The 22,814-nt window shown below is 39.2% G+C and overlaps 1 protein-coding gene across 1 annotated transcript; it reads left to right on the top strand.

Annotated features, from left to right (window-relative positions):
• The first annotated feature begins 1,420 nt into the window (after window positions 1-1,420).
• Window positions 1,421-13,339, top strand: LOC121861429. Its single transcript, XM_042359150.1, has 5 exons — window positions 1,421-1,674; window positions 2,677-2,848; window positions 3,901-4,039; window positions 9,103-9,210; window positions 9,474-13,339. The coding sequence occupies exons 1-5, from the start codon at window positions 1,525-1,527 to the stop codon at window positions 9,601-9,603; spliced, it is 699 nt and encodes a 232-aa protein (XP_042215084.1). The 5' UTR covers window positions 1,421-1,524; the 3' UTR covers window positions 9,604-13,339.
• The last annotated feature ends 9,475 nt before the right edge of the window (window positions 13,340-22,814 follow it).

The following is a 22,814-nucleotide window of genomic DNA, read 5'->3' as shown; positions in this document are numbered from 1 at the left end:
TAACTTAATTTGTACTCAAAGAAAATTATGCCTTTTGAATTTTAAACGATATACCAGAACACTGCCTTAATATACTGTTATATTTAGTCATTGTCAAGTGTTTATTGGTATGGTTAACGCTCATAGGAGCGATATTGGTTTGTTGCTGGAGAAATAAACCCTCAACGTTGACGCGTACCATATAATTCGGTCAAAACCTGTTAAAGAACATTTCTCATATAACAAATGCTGTTATCTCAGGACACATATTATGAAATACAATCAATATACAGTACATAGCCTGTTAACATCTTAAATATAACTCGCATGTTATAACTATTGATACAGGAGACAATTGGTATAATATGATCAAATTGCAGTACACAAATATACTTATTAAAGTTATTTAGAGTTTCTTAGCAGATTCTAATACTTCACGATCACTCACGTTTTAGGGTCTAGTGGTCTGAACCAACGTGTTGTCTGTCCTGTAGAAATCAGTAGACTACCCTCGAGGGCAATCTCAGCCCGGAGGCGAGGGCCATATGTTTTCGTATTGAAACACCTCAGCAGATTGGTCAGCAAATTCGTTGTCAACACTATAGCTCTCATCTCATCCCCTCTCTCTCTCTCTGTCTCTCTCTCGCCTAGTTTATCTTATTATGGTTATCCCTCTCTTTCTCTCTTCTAGCTTATCTTACTGTGGCGGTAACAGGTATGTTACGATTACTTTTGGTGATGTTAATGTGTGATAAAGAAGAAATTAAATAATCTTAATAATCTTCAGAGTTCAGAGGTGTGGCATATCAAAACTGAGAGAGAGAGAGAGAGAGAGAGAGAGAGAGAGAGAGAGAGAGAGAGAGAGAGAGAGGTGCCACGTAAGATAAGTTAAATGAGTGTTAGTTTGTCATGTACAGTGGTGTCATGTACTGTACAGTGGTGTCGTGTACAGTGGTGCCATGTACAGTGGTGCCATGTACAGTGGTGTCATGTACAGTGGTGTCATGTACAGTGGTGTCATGTTCAGTGGTGCCATGAACAGTGGTGTCATGTACAGTGGTGCCATGAACAGTGGTGACATGTACAGTGGTGTCATGTACAGTGGTGTCGTGTCGTACGTAATAAATATAAGAATAATATAATCTGACGACCTAATACACTACAGGAAGATAAAAGGAATCACTTTGTTTATTTTGTAAGTTGAAGATATCAAGAAGTGACAAGTGGTCTTTACTCATCGTTATTTCAGTACTTTATTGTGTTTACATCTCTTTCTTCTATCCTTTCCTGTCTTTATTCTTCTTCTTATTCTTATTCTTTTTATTATTATTATTATTATTATTATTATTATTATTATTATTATTATTAATATTATTACTATTATTATTATTATTATTATTGCTTGACAGATATTGCAACACGACACACTCACACACCTGCCTATTGTTGACACATATACTTGTAGGGAGTTAAGGTTAAAACAGCTTAGTTCTTACCCACGTATGTTTCTTCGACTTTTGACTCCAGACGAGTGACTTGTGTACCATGAGAACCTTCCTGACGGCGACGGTGACGATGACGGTGAGCGTGTTGGTGGTGCATTGCCTTCACCTGCTGGACGACCCGTCACCAATTCTCGACGACCACCTTGATAAAGGGGACAACTCTGACATCCATCCTGATAAGACTAATAAGGTACATCCTAGTAAGACTGAGGCACACCCTAATGAGGTACACCCTAATAAGACTGAGGTACACCCTAATAAGACTGAGGTACACCCTAATGAGGTACACCCTAGTAAGACTGAGGTACAACTAATAAGACTGAGGTACACCCTAATAAGACTGAGGTACACCCTAATAAGACTGAGGTACACCCTAATAAGACTGAGGTACACCCTGATAAGACTGAGGTACACCCTAATAAGACTGAGGTACACCCTAATAAGACTGAGGTACACCCTGATAAGACTGAGGTACACCCTAATAAGACTGAGGTACACCCTAATAAGACTGAGGTACACCCTGATAAGACTGAGGTACACCCTAATAAGACTGAGGTACACCCTAATAAGACTGAGGTACACCCTAATAAGACTGAGGTACACCCTAATAAGACTGAGGTACACCCTAATAAGACTGAGGTACGTACAACCGACGTAGCTGTCATCTCTGTCTTTTGTAAACAGAACTTTGGGGGTTAATTCCATTCAGCTTCCTGGAGACGGAGGCTTAATCCTTCAGAATAGAATTTGCCGTCCCTTGTAGACAGTAATTAACCCACTGAAGAAGAAATTAATTCCCTAGAGGTGGAAGTTCAATCTCTTGCAGGGGTAGAACTTGTTCCTTGGAGATTCACCTTTACCGTCACATCACCTGTAATCACTTTTGGGTTTAACATACCAACAATACACCTCAGCCTTAATTTTGCTTGTCCTATTAATAATCTCGTTCAATACAAGACCTATTATCTTCAGCCATGTCTTTCAAGCCATTTAAGCTTATTTTTAGAAACAGGATTAATACCGTGTATATAAAACCATATTAATGTTTAATCGTCATCTTAAACACTACATATTGTACACCGACCTTGTTCCTGCTGTCATCGTGTTCCTTCTCTATCTGTCGTTCCCGTCGGCGCATTTCCACGACAAATAACCCAATCACTCTGTTTTTTCTCACCATCACGACTTGTAGCTACGATTCCTGATGGACCTGCGGCATCAACAGCAGTACCTGACGACGACGACGCAGGAGAAGGCGCCCTCGAAGTCTCGCAAGAGGAGGGCGACCTTCTACTGGCCCTCTGGCAGCAAATTCGTGGCTGAGTTCTACTTCACCATCCCCATCAGTGCTCCCACCGGTGTCAGTGAGTATTACCTTGATGGAGGAAGAATGAGGGATAGTGAGTAAGGGAAGGAGACAGAGAGTGGGTGGGTGTTACCTTGATGGCGGGAGGGTGAGGGAGGGATTGAGAGACAAACAGGGACAAAGAATCATTCACCTAGATAGAGGCAAGGTAAGGGAGGGAAATTAATCTGAAATTTGCCACTGACAGAAGCTAGTTTATTGTGCACCCCGCACTCATCATGTGAGCGGTAGCACAAAAAAGATTACAGAGCAGAAGTCACAAAGTATGTTTATTAGACCCAGTGGTCAGGATATTGTGGCGTTGAGTGTTATACAGAATATTTCCAGTACATTGTTTGTTTAGTTCTGTACATAGAAGTATGCTTAGCTACTAGATGCGGAGTGTGAGCGCAGCTTTAGAATATTGACTATATCTTCCTCTTTAACATAGCATATCCTTTCTCACTCAGCAAAACTCATCCAGCATAACATACTCTGGCTTTCATGACATATTGTGAAACATACGTATACTTTTTGTCTTAATATATCGTATATTTTTCTTAGCTTAATATATAGCAACACTGGGGCGTAAAGTCCTATATAAAGTGTTATAGTAGTACATAAGTTATATACAACTATAGCACTTTAACCCTTATAAACATCCCTATAGTTACATCTTAGTCTGTATTGATGTCATTCATGTGATCTCAAACCCTTTTTAGGTGTATAGTCTATCCCAGGGGTAAACTAAATACCCTAAATATAAAGTTCAATCCTTATCCTTATGCTAACTAATGTTCTGGTATTTTTAACCGTCGTAGCTACCGATTACTATTAAGGATTGAGTAGATATATACCGTATTTGGTTTGTGTTTTATAATTAATATTGTGTAACGTATCAAAAAAAAAATATTAATCTGTTTTTTTTCCTTTCGGTTCCTCCTTTCGCCTCTTCCTGCCCCCTTGCCCCTTACCACCCTTTTCTTACTATCTCATTGCTCACTCCTCCTTGCCTCATCCCAACACCTTCCCTCCCATCCTCCACACCTGCCCTACCCTACACCCTCACAGCCATCCCGCTAACACTGGATGTGCCCTACAAGTTTGTGTTGCCTAACATCACTACGGACGACGACATGTACGGGCGAGACTACAAGAGACAGAGCGACCGATTGGACGTGTACGGCATCATAGAGGGGCTGCTTAACAGGTCAGTGATGAAGGCTAGAATTTCTCTGGTGATGTCTTTCTCAACATAAATCCCTCGTAAGTGTTTATGGACTGCATGTGTATGTAAATGTCACTGTATATTATGGATGTCAAAGTGAAATATCCATGAACTGAACGGGGAGATAGAAACTTCGAATAGCTAAGAGGTGAGTCAAGTTTACTATGTCTCCACCCACTGCATACAACACTCCGTCAACTATAACTATCTAAGCCTCTGTTCTCTACACGTCTTGGTTATTCATGTTTTACACAAATAGCCTTAGTTTTGAATGAAAATCTCACAGATATTGTATCGATTCGTAAATCAAGTGTCCCTTTACTTAAAGCTTTCGATTAAGTTCCTTCAAATGAGCAGTGACAGCAATCAGAAACCGCAAATCAGACCGGCAGGCTTCCTCATCAATCACAGAGTAAGTTGGTAACATTTTCCACCGCAATAACTCTTTTCAAAACAGTTCCACCACTTAACCATCGCACACTCGTAAAATATATGATCTCGGTAAAATTGTACTCCGATTCTTTTTAACAGGTTTAGCAAACTTCATTTTATATACCGTCGACTCACCACAAGATCGTCACCAACTCGCCGCTCGTGGTGAGTTCATCTTGTGTGTGTGTGTTTGTGTGTGTGTGTCCTCAGCGAGTGACGCATGATCCTTATTCAACAGGCAAAACAGATCGACTTGTATGTGAGCATCAACAAACAAATGGCACATCATATTAATTAGAAGAAAAAAGTACCACTGTTGACGACCATAAAAAATCAAAATTACTACGTGTTGACTGATAACCAAATCAAGATGATGAAGGAAGACTTGAGTGTCGCTCAAAGATAAGTTAGAAGCAGGACTTGGTGAGGGTGAAGCAGTGTTGGCAGCCTCCCAAAACTTAATAAGGGTGACAATGAACTCTAAGTAATATAACGGAGAGATTTAAACAAGTTACGTAATTCTCGCTTTTCATTCTTTAGTGTTGTGTTGTGTTCTGTTGTTGTGTTGTCGTGGTCTGTGCCTTTCTTATTTGGCCTGAAGTTGTCTTTTTCTCCTACCGTGGTCTAACATCATCTACCTTGGTCTGTCATCGTTTTCAATAATATGCTAAGATCTAGAATGTTTACGTGATTAAATTAACATACAACAGACCATCAACATTTAACATACAACAGACCATTAACATTTAACATACAACAGACCATTAACATTTAACATACAACAGACCATCAACATTTAACATACAACAGACCATCAACATTTAACATACAACAGACCATCAATATTTAACATACAACAGACCATCAACATTTAACATACAACAGACCATCAACATTTAACATACAACAGACCATTAACATTTAACATTTAACAAACAACAGACCATTAACATTTAACATACAACAGACCATTAACATTTAACATACAACAGACCATCAACATTTAACATACAATAGACCATTAACATTTAACATACAACAGACCATTAACATTTAACATACAACAGACCATTAACATTTAACATACAACAGACCATTCAACATTTAACATACAACAGACCATCAACATTTAACATACAACAGACCATTAACATTTAACATACAACAGACCATTAACATTTAACATACAACAGACCATCAACATTTAACATACAACAGACCATCAACATTTAACATACAACAGACCATCAATATTTAACATACAACAGACCATCAACATTTAACATACAACAGACCATCAACATTTAACATACAACAGACCATTAACATTTTTGTAATATATCAAGACCAGACCAAACAGACCTTTTGGGTATCGTTCAGTAGATCACATGACCCCCAATGACCTATCATCACCACCACAGGTCATCTCTCTTCTACTGGATTTTAAGAATGTCTTTTTTTTCACAGTTCCCAAATTGGCTGAGAATCTTGACACGTAATGAATGTGTCAAGTCATATTCTAGTCAACCCAACGTTAACTCCCAATATAATTATTCTTGAATAGTCAATTAGAAAACACGTAATAATTTAGTCTCAGTTATAGTTAACCTGTTATAAACTTTCTTGGCTTTTGAATTTCATTATTGATCTTCTAAAATGGAACACTTTTGAGTTTTTCTATTTGTTATTTAATGGAAAGCTAGAAATCATTTTATCATTGGCTTATATTCATAAAATGTCTCTTTGAAAACTGTTTATAAACTTCTATTAAATCGTCCCTTGTCTTTCTGTATTTTAAACTAGGAAATTGAAGATGCTGTAATCTCTCTTGGTAATTGAGGTTTTTCTGAGTGCCGGCGCCAGTTTGAAAGTTCTCAGTAGTTGGCTGTCTCTGGTGTATCTCGGAGACCAAAAAGAATTACAGAACTAGTAAGGGAGCACCACACTACACTATAGTTTCGAAGAGTCTTATGAAATATCTGTATGTGTGTAGGATCTTGGCATAGTCCCTCCAGTGTTACCAAGACTCACCTGCTTCTCACAGTGATCTGAGAATTAATGTTTCGTTCTCAAGATAAACACCCAGATCTTTCTCACGTCTGATGTCAGTTAGGGAAATCTGATGTGAGAAAGATCGTCTCCCGAGTGAGTTATAAATCAATAATTATATCGTCATTATATTATCGTCATTGTACATTAACTTCACAGACACATCTTAAGGCTCTCTATATGTCTATCTTTCACTTGTTATAATCTTGGCTGAATCCGCAGGTAATGAAGGAAAAGTTTCACAGATTAAGATCAAGAAGTATCCTCACTGATTGAAAGCATCTGTTTTGTCATGTAATTGGCAGCTGGAGGAGCCTTCTTTGCCTCCACATGTCAGGTGTGTGTGTATTACCTGGGGCAACACGAGGCCTGTAGCTGAGAGTTGTTCACATGTCGTCACCAGGTGTATGACACTTCATCCAATTATCCAAAAAGGTTTATTTTTATCCGATTATGGGTCACCATCTTTGACGTCACGCTGTGTACCATTTCTCGTCCAATCATTATTTTGATAGCGTTTGTTACCTTTTTATTATAACCAATCATGGATGATCAAGACTTATGCTACAAGATTCAGTCTTTCTACAGCCTGAAAAAGTCAATATGTATTCGTATTTGTTTAATTAATTTCCAGCGTTTAAACATTTTAGAAACACTGTACACGTGTATACAAGTGTTATTATAAATGTTTAACTTTAATGACTTGCATGGAAGATAAATACTTTCTAATACTGTATAATCAGTGTTTCTACAGACGGAGAGACGGGCACCTGTAGCACCTTCTGAGGAACACTAAAGGTTTCATGTATGATAATAATTACTTGTTTACACACAAAACACACAAGTAACGCTCAATTACTTTTCAAAATCTAATGTAAACCTTTTATCAAACTTGGCATGACTCCTTACTTCCATTGTTTAGATGTTGATATATTTTATAAACTATAAATTAAATCTCTCTTTTCCGTAGTTAAAAGTTATAAAATATCTTAAATTGTGAATACTTAAACATATGAAACAAGTAATGGCCATCAATAAGTTGTACCGGTATTATTGGATTTAAGTTTTCATCTCACTATAACCGCAAGGACAATCTCAGATATCGTAACATTAACCACTGTCCATTAACCACCAGGACAAATTCAGGCACAAGTAACACGGTAACAGACAAACAAATTGTACGTTACACACATCTGCCCTCAACCATGAAAAAGATGTGTGACGTCAAACCGTAAACACAAACTTCTCTATAACGTCACGCTCATTATCTCGACCTAGAGAAAGCCTCCCACAGACTCCTGGACCCGCCATTATTGCTGACATATTATTCATAATTGCGAGAAGACCTGAGATGATTTACATATATTTGTTAATGTGTCAACCTTAGATTTTGACTCAGTTGATCTGTCACTTACTGAAGGTTCTGTATACATGTATTTTTGTGTGCATGTTGGTGTGGCTGTGTAAGTGAGTTTATTCTTTATATACAAGTGTATTTGTAAATGTGTTAATGTGTGGATGTGTGTACACGTTTGTGTGTGAATGGCTATATATATATATATATATATATATATAACACGTAGGAGTGTCAGTCTTCACAAAGAAGGTTGGAGAGAGAGAGAGAGAGAGAGATACCACAACAGGAAATAGCTCGAGAACAACGCATCAGAGCAGGAGTGTGTCATAGCAGCCAGTCATACACACTTCTCTCCTAAGTTTTTGTTCTTAAAATTTTTATTACTCCCCTCTTCACAATCTATCTATTTATCTAATCACCTCGTCCTTAGGTTTCTAATATTGATAACACCTTAATGAAGTGTGGACATATTAGCGTCAACATCAAGTAACATAACAAAGCTCCTCGCTAGCTTGTTGACGCACACATTCACTACTTAAGAGGTGAGGCAGTGTGGCGCATCAGTCTTGTGTCTGGCAATTTGTCGTCACATGTATCAAGAAAGCTTCCCTGGGGTCTTACTGTGTCCTGTGGCTTCTGAGGTGGAGTAGAGAGTGACTGTGCAGGTGTCCAGGCGTCTGTATCCTGTTATTATACTCTACAAAGGATAATCAATACGCTGATTTTATGAAATATCTGAAGATTTATAAGATGGTCGTGGCCCGGGGAATATAATGAACATCGTCAACTCAAAATGCAGTCACTCACCAACTCATATGTCGCGGGAGGAAGTGACTTGGAGCTCAACTGAGTTAACTGCAGTCATATTACAGTCAGTGGTGCAACTCCTCCTCTTCCCCCTTCCCTCTCCCTCCCCTCCCTTTCCCACACCCTATCTCTCTCCTCCTTCCCCTACTACTCACCTACCTGGGTTGACTACACTCTCCCACCGTCACACCCACGTAAGGTTCAATATTCTCGTTCAGAATAAATACGCCCATTTTGTGCCTTAACAAACCATGGATCACATGAAGAATCTCCACCCCGGTTTATTTCACCTAAAGATTAGCCACCGTAACGCTAACCTAACCTAACCTAACCAAACCTAACCTAAAAAGCACAACACATTAACACGGTGAGTACTGTAACTTGTCCCTGTGATCGGCAGGTTTGGGATGGATGGCAAGTCGTGCATGTTGAGGGCCGTGTGCGAGAGAGCTCAGACCAACCTGGTGAGCGCCGGCATGCTGGGTGAAGTCATCACCACCATCCTTATGTGAGTAACTGATCCCCTTCATGTTGACTGGGTGGGGGTGGGAAGGGTTCATCATTCTGTTATCATTCTACGATACCCATTTGTCTTTAATTTCACTAAGAGTCATATTATATATCCTATTATTTTCTCTTTTAATAAATGTGTACTTGTCCAGATGATAGGGAAACTTTCTCTCACTACCTGAACAAAAATTTCACCTGACTCGATCTAATCCTCATTGACCTGATGTATACCTCAAGGTGACCTAATGATGGATTTTTCAGGGCCTCGTCGGCGTCTTCGTCAGAGGAGATGTACGAGTACGTGACAGCTGAGTACTATGGCAGCACATATGGTAACTGTCCCTCCATGTACTCAGGCTGTCCCATGTCGTTCTTCAATTGGCTAGAATAATTGTCTCTCTGGCACTGGATGGACTGATGACTTCTATTCAGCTGGAAAGATTGGCATTTCTTTCCTTTGATGGACTAATCGTAAGTCTTCAAGTGGGTTAATTGATCATCTGTCTTCTACTGAATAGGCCAATGGTCTCTCCATAGAAATAAATTGATCTAGGATTGTTCATCTTAGACCGACACACAAAAAAAAAAGAAGCACAATATATAGCTAAACCGAAGTGATGAGAGGTACAAAACCAGATATGGACTCCTGTAATAAAACAATCCCTGGATAAGTACCAAGAGAATAGAAATCAGCTTGTGTTGCTTGACAAATTTCCTCACATTCCTGGAGGCGGTAACAAAGTAAATGGACCAAGGTTCACCAGTGGACATGTTGTGCTTGGAATTTTTCTAATGCGTTTGACAAAGTCTCACATGCACAGACAAAATATTGAGATGGACTAAGCATTGCCTTAAAAACAGGCATCAATGAATGGGCATACACGGAGTCTATTCATAATGGAAAACGGTTCTCGGTGGTGTACCACAAGGGTCTATCGCTGTTTGTTATATGCAATAAAAATATTGATGGAAATGTTTGGAGCCACTTCGTCAAGTTTGCGAAATATTGGAAGGGTGTAAGTCAGCATGACATCCTATCCTAGAGCAACTATTTGCACGAACCTTTCAAATGGTCACATGACGGCAAATACTTTTTAACATAGCAAATTTTTTGCTTCTGCATATGGGACACCGTAACCCAAAACACGACTATTGTATGACTATCACTTTCCTGGCACCTCTAAATCAGAACAAAAAATTTAGGCGTCGTGGTAGACCAATAACTGAAAATAGGACAGTAAATGAGGTAGTAATGATGGAAGTCAACCACACTCAAGGAATTAAGAACATATACCATTGAATATGAAGATAAGAAAACCATCCTTCTTTAAAAGTACCTCCCCATCTGAACTACTGTATACAAACATGGAGACTGTAACTTCAAAACGACAAAACATGGTAGAAAAGGTGCGACTCAGAACGCCTAGTATTTTTTAAACTAAATTAACTCGATAATTCAAGTAGTCTGAGAAATTTAGGACCGAATTCTCTTCACACAAGATAGAATAGGGCAGACGTCAAAGAGACTTTCAAAATCCTGAAAGGGATAGACGTAAACCAGATCACTTCTTCACAATGTCAAGCGAATTTAAGGAGAAACTTACTCACAGGACGGTAGCTCTTTGGAACAATCTACCAGCTTCTTCATCCCTTGTCATGGCCACCTCTGGTTGTGGTAGCCATTAGGTTAAATTAGGTGGGGTAAACTATATAACTGAGTAAAAAAAATGCTCATTAGTGTATATATATATATATATGTTCAGTGTCAACAAAATCAGGAAGTGAATTATATTATTACTTGAAAGATAAACACTATGCTACTAAAATAAGTTGTTGGAAATCCTTATCACAACCAAGAGAAATTCTTACGTTATTAGAGTTTTCCTGGTTTACAAATACCGAAAGTGGAGTTAAAGTGTAGATTTGTATTGTCTGTGCAGTGTATAATGATGTCAGTTAGGTGGCTAGACTGCCTATAGGCTGTAAAGGAATGCTTCTGGTGTGTGATTTGCATGTTTGCGTGTACAGTACATAATCCTTCATATAATAATTGATGTAATTCCTGTACAAGCATTTCATAATCATTAGGCTATATATCACTATTTTAAACCAATAAGTTTATGTTTAATTGTCATCATTGTTACCTGCAGGTGTTGTGATACAGAACTTTGAGTCTTAAGTCATCTTGTATCACAGTTTATTGTTTATGTACTTTTATTTTGTTGTACAGTTAAGATATAAGGTTTTCAGTGTAGTGATATAATAGTCTTTCCATTCAGTCACCTGTTGTAGAATAGAAAATGTGTTTATCTGGCTGTCAGTTTGAGGAGTTTAGAATTAATACTTGAACCGTCATCATAAAACTCTCCTCTCTGAGCTATTATCTAAAGAGACTTATAATATAACTGGATATAAGAGATTAATCCATAGTGTTAAATATCCCAGAGTTTGTACACCACCACCACCACACACATGTACAGTATATAAGTTTAATGAACTCGTTAAATGTTGCTTGTGTGATAGATCTGGGTCGTGTTGGTTGGGGGAGAGGTTTGTAATAGTCGACTCTGTGATAACTCTAATTTGAAGTACTGTACTGTCATACCATTACAGTAACTCGTTTAATTTAAGTAGGAGAGTGATCGACTAAGAAATTACGAAGGATGTAAGAAATTAGTAGATGACTAATAGGTATATGTCTCATAAAAACTTAAATAATAATAGATATGTGAACAACTCGGAAATTAGGATTCATTTGGAATTTTGCTGATGATCAACTTCGAGAATTGATAAATGACTTGTAGTGTATGGATGGTTAAGAACACATATAAAATGTCAAAGTTCAGAATATGGACTTAAGACCATTGTAGTGCGTGTAGGAAACAATGTATTGAGGTAGACCAACAGCTAAATCGCTTCCAGTGTTGCTCCGAATACTGGAAATGAGAGGAACAACACCAAACACGAGTTAACCAAAAGGACATTGAAAAATCCTCTAGGATTCTACAAGCACCGAAAATATAAACCAAAATCTCCACGAAATCCCCACTAAAGAAACTCCTCAAAAACAAATCCTCGTAATTCCATAGAGATTCGATCGCCACTACATGCATTATTTTAATCCTTGGATGGAAAAAAATAACATGGAAATGATCAAGAACATGGGAAGTGGAGAAGAAACCAGTGTCAATATGACTAGTTTCTCTGGTCGAGTCCCATGACGGTAACACGCCCTGGACATGACCCGTGTGGTGATTCTCGCTTATTAGCCAGGTTGTAGAGGAAGGACGCCACTCTGTCAACAATTATTAGATGTTTGACGTCAAAAATGAAAGGGCATGTGATTTATTTTCTTCTGAGTTCAGTGTTTTGTATATATCTATTTATGTATTTATTTATTTATTTATGAGTTTATTTATTGTGTCTTGTCTTTAGTTAGTATAGTTTGCTTTGTAAACATCGAAATTTTATCGGTGTCTAGTGTTAGCCGTTTGTTGCACTGTGTCTAAAAAAAATTAATTGTAAATGAACTTCAAAGGAAAACTATGAAATAACACACACAATTCATATATGATTTATATAGTTATTCGCACAAAAAAGGGGTGGTAAAAGAAACATCACTTGTTTCCCTAACTTTGCTGTGTGCTATATTCTCCGAGGCTGTGGGTCCCTCAGGCACAGCCACTATAACGAATCATTTCTGTAAATATTAACTTAAATTAAAAAATTTTCCCCCATAGCGTCAGTGCCATGAGTACCCAAAGTATCACTCGCTGGACCTGTTCTTGTACTTAACACTTGAGGGCCACAGAGGACCTTGTTACACTTACACAGCAGTACACTCGCCTACGGTACACTCAGGTCGGTTCCCTAAAAAAGGTTCAGTTCGAGCCAGCTACAGCTACTGGTGTTCACCTCCACCTCGCTGTGAAATGTTTTGGGAGCTACGTCAGACGAACGTTCGCCTGTTTTTTGCAGAAGGCGGCGCTCTTGTATACGAGACAACATTGTACCTGGACAGTGTACACGGGACACGTGCCAGTAACCTCGTATATCATCCAGTATAAATTCAGTTTGTTATAATTATATGTTATAACAACACAGCTGACAGTGTTTCATTAGCCTCTGGAAATAAGTATTGTGGCGTCAACTTCATACAACTCTTTTATTATCGATTAAGGCTCCTTCAACTTTGGGAGATTAAGATGAATAAAAGTTTATTATAAGAGAAGATATTTAGAACGGATTTGGCATGACTTACCGTTATAATATTTCTATATAAAGATATACCAGTCCGAGTAATGTTTTTGTACAGTCAGCAGAATGTTATAAATCATGTATTGTGGTTGTGCTGCCAGGTACCGGTGAAGACAGACAGATCTCTACGACCTCTAAAGTCTTTCAGAGTTTATAGTCACACACACACACATAGGTTCCAACAACAGTATCATGCCATCTTTAAAACTCTAATATAACCCCTTAAAAAAACACACGAGACCAGAGTTCCTTCCACCAATCACACTCTCTCTCGATTCTACTCACACATCACCTCCACTGTAAACCATCTAACATCATCAACTCAGTCACGGCAAGAACCAAGCGCACCTGTCGAAGTCAATATCACGGTGTGTGTGTCATGAGGAGGTGTTCTGGTCGCCTCACTAGATGGTGGGAGAAGGAGCTCTTTATGATGTTTTTAGTTTGGTGTCGGGGTCTTGAACCAAATTAACATCTGAACTTTTGTCTAATTCTATGTTATTTGAATGAGTCCTTCTCTCTGTCTCTCTCTCTCCCCGTCTAATTCTATATTATTATGAAAATTTGCGTTCTATATAACTACAATTTTCTTGTCAATGTATTAGTTTCTAAATTACATTCCTCTCTAGTCATTATACCTGGTGGTGATGATAATCTACATTCACCTGTACCAAATGTAATTTATATAATCTCTTGGCTTTCCCATCGTGATACAGCCATACAGTTTACCCTCTACATATAAATATAACTTAATAACTTTTTTCTGGTCATCATTGTTTGTTTTAATAAGAAAATTATTTTATCAAGCTGTAGTACCAGTTAGAACAAAATATGCGACGTAAAATGGCCATAATTTCATAATGTTAATGTGTGTGTGTGTGTGTGTGTGCGCGTTCAACACATTGCGACATAGATCCTTCACAGTTCAGCCACCCTTTACTATCGTTCGCTTCTTGTGTCTCCATCCTCCAACTCTCTCTCCTGCTTCTCTTCTCATGGGCTCGATCCGTGTGGGTGGAAGTCGGCCATGTCCTTCTAGCCCACCCTGGCTCCCAGATTTCTTTATAAATGACATATTTCTCAGGTAGTCCATCACTGATCATTACCAACCACAGAACTGAGCGATCAAAGGCTTTATCATATATGGAAATCAATGGCAGTACTATCCTGAACTTCACGCTCAGCTTCAGGTTACTTAATGACACTGATCTGATTCGTACAGCTTCACGCGCCTCTAAACCCGGCTTGTTGGTCCTACACTCTTTCATTAAACCCAGTTTATGTCAAGTGCAATATTATCACATTGATGACTTGACACAGTTCCCGTCAGTTATAACGTCCACTTCTACAATTTCTGAGGTGGTGATGTTGACCCTGGACCAGGAAACTGTTCTTAAGTCTAATAACTTTCATTAGCCTGTATCCTAACTCATCAGGGAATTTTAGCCCCTTTTCACCCCAGGACCATGATATTCGTATCCTATTGGAACAAAGTGACACATAAGTTTGAATCCCCTTTGCTTGTCAGTCGTAATAGTTCTCTCTAGTAACTTACACGACCTGGATTTGTTCCACTGACAAGTATGGCAGATGTTGATCACAGAAGAAGCACAAGTGTAACCCAATATCAGTTGTCTGTGATATTTTCCAGGCTGTAGGTCTGTTTGAGGAGTCATCAGGCCAGAAGAGACGAGGTTCCCTCCCTTCTAGACTATAGTGAGTCTTTACAGTTTCATGACGTTCCCAGCCAACCTACAATTGTTTTATAATTCATTACCTTGAAGAATTTGGGATGGAATTTCTATTCTTTTTATGTTGCGTCTGTGTTCATGGACACGCATGTTTATAAAATACACACAGACAAACAACCACACGTATACAATAATAAACTCATACCGAAAATAGCTATAGTATTCGTCACAACATAAATTGTATCCTCCCAGACACATAATTACACGAATGATTACGTTTCCAGATTCTACAATATACATCATAATTAACTAGTGACACATGTGTAGTTAACAGACAAGCAAAGTGGCGCTACATGTGTCTGTCGACCTTCACTAGGTGTGTGTACCGCGAGGAGGAAAAGTGATTTCATGCCGCGTGCCTTCTGACCGCAGACCGCAAGCTGTTGACCGCGGGGAGAGGGTAAGGCGGGCCACGTAACCGGTGCTGCAGTGTCTAGACTTGGAACAGATAGACCGCAGTGTCTGGACGGCTTTGTCTAGAGACTAGAGTCCAGGGGGTGTCCAAAACATCAATCACAAGCCAGTTTCTAGTACTCTGGTAACTTAGTTAATCTACTCTAGTTAGTGACAAATACAAAGAACCGGCCTTTATTATGCCAAACAGCTCACATCACCCGACTGCTAACCTACACAAGACCTGCAGTCACAACGAAACTCGTCACTAGTTATGTTTACGGTCATTATTTACTTTATGTTGGGTAGCATCATTATCTTCATCTGACCTTTGTTTAGCAAGAATGGGCGATTTTATCTGTTTTTCCTGAAAATATAGTGTATCGCAAAAAAAAAAAAAGCTCTGTCGAATTTCGTATGGTACCTTTAGCGGTTCACCGGAATCCCCGACTGGAAAGAATCAGTCTTCTGGATTACTCGGAGGTGTCAAGGTCACTGTGTATTAACTGTGGTTAAATTGAGTGCTGGATCAAATACCAATAAACAAAGACCTACCACTTTCATAATGAGTGGGAAAATAATATATTTTTTTTACGATGAGGAACTCTAAATGTGTGTGTGTTTCTGATCCGCCATGCCCGTGTAGCTCTGGCCAAGAAAGGACATGTGGAGAGGCATTTCAAAACTATGCACAAGCGGTATGGTAGCGAATTCCCAGGCAGAAGTGAACTACTAAGAGAAAAGTAAATGAGTTAAAGTCTCAACTTACTGCTCAACTGGACACCTTTACAGGATGGTGAAATAGTCAAGCAGGCACTTTTAGAGGCAGCAGAATAGTTGTTGTCAGATGACCGCCTGGATACCTGCTCGAGGCTACCAATCAGCACGGACAATCCAGACTACACAAAGCTGACTGATAACATGCAATATAAAGTATCACATCAATAAGGTAAGTTCTTATGCTTTTAGGTAATTTTTTTTATAATCATCTATTTATTCTTGGTAGTCCTAATGCTGGGGGTTTGGGGGGAGGGCCATGTTGAGGAGGGAGGGACCGCGTAAGGATAACTGGAGAAAGTCTGGACACTCCTGCTCGAGACCACAGAGTTGGGCCACACTGCTTGACTTGATAGTGTGTCTCGTACGTCCCCACCTGAACTACTGTATACAGGTAAGGAGATCATACCTCCAGCAAGACAAAAGACAAAATCCCTTGAAAAAGTGCAACAAAGCGACTAAGATTATGGCCACCTCTAGTTAGGGTGGCCGCCAGGTAAACCCGATATACAGTATATACGAGTATTATCTTGTTCATCAATAACTCAAGGTATCGTTTTCCATTACATAAAAGTGACTCTTGCATCTTTATCTCCAAGTTGGAGTGGAAAATGAGCTTCTTCAAGGATGACTCGAGTTAATAATGTGTTTCGCCACTTAATAATGAGCGTGACGGTGGCAGTGGTGGTGTCACGGAAGGAGTTTTCCTTCCTTCCCTGATATCACTCAGTCTCACACAGTTTACTAACTCGTCCCTATTGTGTTACTGTGACTTCCCGTCTTCATTTTTCTTTGGCATAAAAAAGCCTCTGTTGTGATGATCTTAGGTAGATCATAATAAAAAAACAAAATAAAATATTAATAATCAAAAAATTTCAAATTATTATCTTGGGTAATTATTTTATTCATATCCTGTATCTGAAAATTCTGCCATTTGATTTCTGTTTATTGAAGCTTATATCTGTTTATAAGACATTCCTTGAATAACTGAATCACTCTTACGAGTCAGTTTGAACTTACTTTATTAGGATACACTAATTTTATATTTTCACACTGTAAACACACATACAGACACTCGGGGGAAACACAATGTCAGGTGGATATCACTTTTCATTGTGAAAGCTTTGTAGACATATTATCTTCACGGTAAAGTACTTGGTGTGATCACTCGTGAGGATTTATTTGCTAACTATTAGCGGAGACTACTGTAGGTAGCTATGAGGGAATTATGAATGAGCTCCACTCATGGTCGCAGACGTGACTCGATTCATTAGCGGCCCTCTCAGGTAACTAACAGGTGGGAAGTTTACTGCTAGGTATGTGACAGTCAGGACTCCTCGCAAGCAGACACGCTAATGAGGACCTATCGTATTAGAGGGTTGCAGAAGGACGCGGTAGGTGGCCGGACACAACTATTAGAGACCTGGGCTGACAGTCTGAGGCTCCATACCGTCAAAGGTAATTACATGTTGTTGGAGACCTGCTCGGACAACGGACGCAACACATTACGCGACGAAGCTACACCTATCTAGAAGGACGCTCAGTGCAGTTATGCGCTGTTGGAATACTTCGCGTTTATGTTGAAAGATCCTAGACTGCAGGAGAAAATTAGAATTGCGTTTGCAGACGGGAAACAAAAGAAGGTATTTAGCAGTGTACTTAACTTTTGAAAGAGCCATGAATTGTTGAAAGGAAATCCCAAACTCTTAAAATGGGGACCAAGTGATTTTGTTCATGGAGAAGAGCACAAGAGGTAGAATTGGAACCTTGTACTCTCAAGCCATTGGGAAGAGCCACCATGCTGACAGGCTGACTAGCACGGAAGTTCTTGGTCGTAACCCCGCGAGAATAATACCACAATTCTGTCAACAGTCACAGCGAAAGAAATATATATTATTTGGAGGTAACATTTGATACACCCAACACTGGAACGTAATTTTTTCTCATATCTGAAATTGCTCCATAAATTCCTTTTGATATGAAACTTGTAAATTTTATTATTCTTACCAACTTCTAACATTAACAAAAGTGGTTATCGAGGTCCAAGTTTTCTTCTCTGTGGTGCAGGGAAACAATCTCTCGAGTGTTGTTAACCACCTGGAGGACGAGTTTTGAGGCTCTACCGGCGTCTAATTTCATTCCTCGGTCTTATTTCACTCGGGTTCAGCACATTGGTCTCCTCACAGGCTGTATACTGTATAGTATCAACCGGCAGCTCTTTACACCCCCGTTGAAGAAGAAAGACGAACACCAACTCCTGTACACCGGCTGATTATATCAATAAGTCAAGCGCAATCAACCCTAAGCTGGCCATCATAATGATAATCAATTGCCAGTATTTGTAAGCAGATCGTTGTTATTGTGACTTTACCTCAGGTGGTACAGATATACGAAATATGTACTGCGGCGATATGTAGTGTTATGCAACATGACTCCGCTTTTAGATTTGGGCAGTCAATAGGTTGTTTATCTTGCTGAGTAATGAAAATATTTTGGGATGTCGTCGAAACAAGTAGGAAGAGATTTCACTAAACAGCGGTTCAGAACTCAGCGGTTCAGAGCTAAATATGTCCTCCCGATGAGACTTTCCTCGGTGAAGATTTCATTGCCATATTTTCTTCACGGTTGCCACAGCGGCGCGAGGATTAATCTGCTAGAGTTAACAGAGGCGGCTCTAAGTAGCGGTGACTGGCAGCAGCCCATAATGATAGTGACATACATATGGAAGCGGCCTCAAATAGAGGGTAATTATAGGCTAGAATGACCACCGTTGACATGATTCGCATGGCAGAAGACTTAGAGACAGCTCCACACTACTAACAGTGAGGAAGGATGTTCCTGGGGCTGAAGAGTTCCTGGTGAGGAAAGATTAGTGATTAGGTAATGTAAATGAGCCACAACACAGTGAGGAGTCTGCGGCGTGGCAAACTTGTGGGGCCAATATCTTACTCCAAACTTAAAAAATTTTGTTGTCTGGGTGAAGTGACTGAACCAGCACACCGATGTAGTAAAGTAGTCTCCATTGTCATGTATAAACAATGACACTTATGAAGCTTCATTACTAAGACGATTTTACATCCGATGAAGATAAACAAAACAAAGTTGTTTCACTTTATGACTAAATAAATTTGCAGCTATTAAAATTATATACACTTTATTTGAATACAAATATACTCATAAAAGATTATTCTCATATATGCTAAATGTACATTGTATAAAAATGCAAACAATATATGTAAACATTGTTCTTTCTTTAGTTACCAAATGCTAAAAAATTTACATAAATGTTTTACTTGATATTCTGCGTTTAAACATGATGTTCCTTCTGTCGCCCTTTACCCAGACGAGTATCTCCCACAAGGCGAACATCCAACCGTAAACAAAATATGACATACATACATACATACTACAACCTGAATAAAGATCCAACAGAGAAATTACCTAAAGAAATAACACACTTTAGTTACAACGCATTTAGAGGCGACGGGAGAACAACACAGCAGGTCAGTTACCGCTACTTTGAGTCACCAGCAGGAAATTGCTGACTCTTGTACTAAACTCCAGTTATCAGAGACGGTGTGCAGTACTTAATGTCTCCCATTAAGGTGGCGTTGAACACTTAATAACTCTAACGGAAAAAAATTAATAGTTCGTACTTAAGAGGTGACGTGGAACTCTTTAATAACTCAAACGTAGATACACACTTGGTAACTTTCATTTAAAAGGCGACATTATGACTACACACTAGAACTACATGTTTACTACACTAATAATACATATTTCGTTTCAATATATATTCCCATGAAGCCAGAATTTGTTGCAGCTTTAAAATTTCACCTCACACGATGCCAAAATAAGAGTGACACACTAAATCTATGACATGCTGCACAGGTATCTAACTCAGACTACCTGTTACCTCCATCTACCTATACGGGCTCTTCACCACATCCTACTAAAAACTTCAACACTTATATCTGTTTACACAAGCCATCCTTTTTGTTACCAGTACATCAGTGAGCCATATACCTCGTAGGGAAGGCCGCTGTAACATGGGATTACAGTAACAAAGATTAATCCCAGGCAGTGACACTCGGGGCCGATGATGTCAATGACCTCCCTGGCCCAACACGCGATGGTGGTATTCTTTAATTGGGTCAGACGTACTGATCTGAGTGTTGGGATTGTGACACTTCCCTTTAGTCGTGAAGTCATTTAATTAAAATATAGCTCGACTCTCAGACGTTGTGAGCAATAATGGTTTAAATTAGGTTAAATAAGGTTACGTTACGATAGGCAAGAGTTAGGTTATGTTAAGTTGAACAAGGTTACGTTATGTTATGTTAGGATAGCGTTATAGAGTGGTTAATATTCAGGTGAAATAAGCTCGGTGGAGGGGAAATCTTCAGGAGATCCAACATAATGACTGAGTTCAACAGCCCAACCAATAATTACCGTCTGGAGGCTCAGGTCAGGCGAGGTGGATCAATGTCACGTCAAGTGGGAAGGACTGGCTAACTGCCCCTATGGTAACTCATGCAAGTCTCTTCAGAGGCGGAAGCTACCAATCAATGGAAAGTCAAAGCAAATACCAATCACTGCGCTTAGGTAGGTGTTCTTCGCCAGGATGGATATATGAGTAATAGAGGACTGCCCAGTATGGGCCAATAGGCCCACTGCAGTTTACTCCACTTTTATGTTCTTATGTTCTTATGAGAGTATAGGGGGCGAGGTGGGCGGGGTATATGAGAGGGTGTAGGGGCCGGGGTGTAGGGGGGCGGGTTGTATGAGATGGTGTTGAGGGTCGTGTATATGGGAGGGTGAAGAGGTGGGCGGGGTGTGTGGGAGGGTGTACGGGGTGGTGTGTATGAGAAGGTGTATGGGGGCGGTAAAACATATTGGTAGAACATTTGGTGCAGTTTGGTTTATTATCAGAGCAGTGAGAGAGAGAGAGAGACTCGACGTGACATCCATGGACAGAACACGATTAATCACTGCTGCAAGGAGTCTCTCTCTTACACGTGAGATAGAAAAGAGAGGGAGAGAAAGAAATAAAGAGATTTATAAAGAATCGGTAGAAATTCTTTTGACCCTTGGCTAGAAGTCGTCAACTGAGTTCTGAAGGTCAGCTCCTTAGTGATTTTTTCCTTAAGAATAATAACTTTCTTGTATGACATTCTGCCATATTTATTTTTCATTTATAAACCAAGAGACGTAACGCAATAGGAATAACGTGGTGTAACACAAGAACGTAACGCAAAACAAAAGGCTTAACAGTGTAAAGTAAAAAAGCATAACGCAGCACAAAGCAAGAGGCACAACGTGTCATAACGAAAGAGTTGAGAGACGTAAAGCACAAAACGTAAATAACAATATATTTTTTCTTGGTAATTTTTTTTCGTACACTTCTGTTGTTAAGATACCTAACGAAATTAAGAGAGAATATATAAATTTACAATCATTACTTAATGTTGATAAGATTAAAATCATTAGTCAGTCAGTCGTCCAACTTCTCATCCGAACATTCGCCCAACTTACCGACGAATACCAACAGAAGTCAAAAGGAATATCCACCAAGGAAAATATCCCTCCGTTTCCTCAAATCATTACCCATCAACACAAGTTTCTGTCCTCTACATCCTGCCTAAGATGATAATCAAAACTCCTAGACCTTCACACTGTCTTGGTCTCCGGAACTTTTTATTGCATCTTACATAAATAACAGCTCTTAAGCAACCGCGGACGCATGAAATTGCACTGGAAAAAAATACATATCCTGAACAGTTTGGAAGTTTACTAAAACATTGATTCTTTGTGGAGCTGCACAACGTGAGAACAACTATCACGTAAATTGTTGGGTTCCTGCAGAAGCAACTGGTGTGCACTAGTGAACGATCGCGATGATTACCCTATTAAATTAGACCTTGTAATAGAGACAATATATATTTCTTATATTTAATGCAAAGACTTCCTCGTCAGTATGAATCACCAGATAAGGTTTTAGTATATATTATCAACAAAGTATATGTATATTCTGCTTTTACAAGTATACATAACTAAACAAATAGAAGGTAAATATAACATAAATATTGGTAGTTAGCCAATGTTAAACTATTAGTTACTTTTCTGTCCAAATCTACTGTATATGAAGGCTTCAACTCCACATTACTGTTGTCACCGCATGGAAGTTTCTGTCCTTGTACTACGAACCTAAATCTTTCGTACTTCTTAAACTTCAGAATAAAATACCTACTGTACATATGGTAAGCCTCACTCACCATCAGCCTCGCTCGCCATCTGCCTCCCTCCCCCTATGGCTCTAGTTTCCTATTCTTCACTAACTGGTAGATCACAGTATAAGATTTGACCTAGTTATAATCATTGACAAAATGTCCTCGAACACTTTGCACCATTTGGTATCTACTCA

Source organism: Homarus americanus, unplaced genomic scaffold, assembly GCF_018991925.1.
Source record: "Homarus americanus isolate GMGI-L3 unplaced genomic scaffold, GMGI_Hamer_2.0 scaffold24260, whole genome shotgun sequence".
NCBI lineage: Eukaryota > Metazoa > Arthropoda > Malacostraca > Decapoda > Nephropidae > Homarus > Homarus americanus.
Note: the sequence above shows the minus strand (reverse complement) of the source record. Positions and strands in the feature narration are given on the sequence as shown.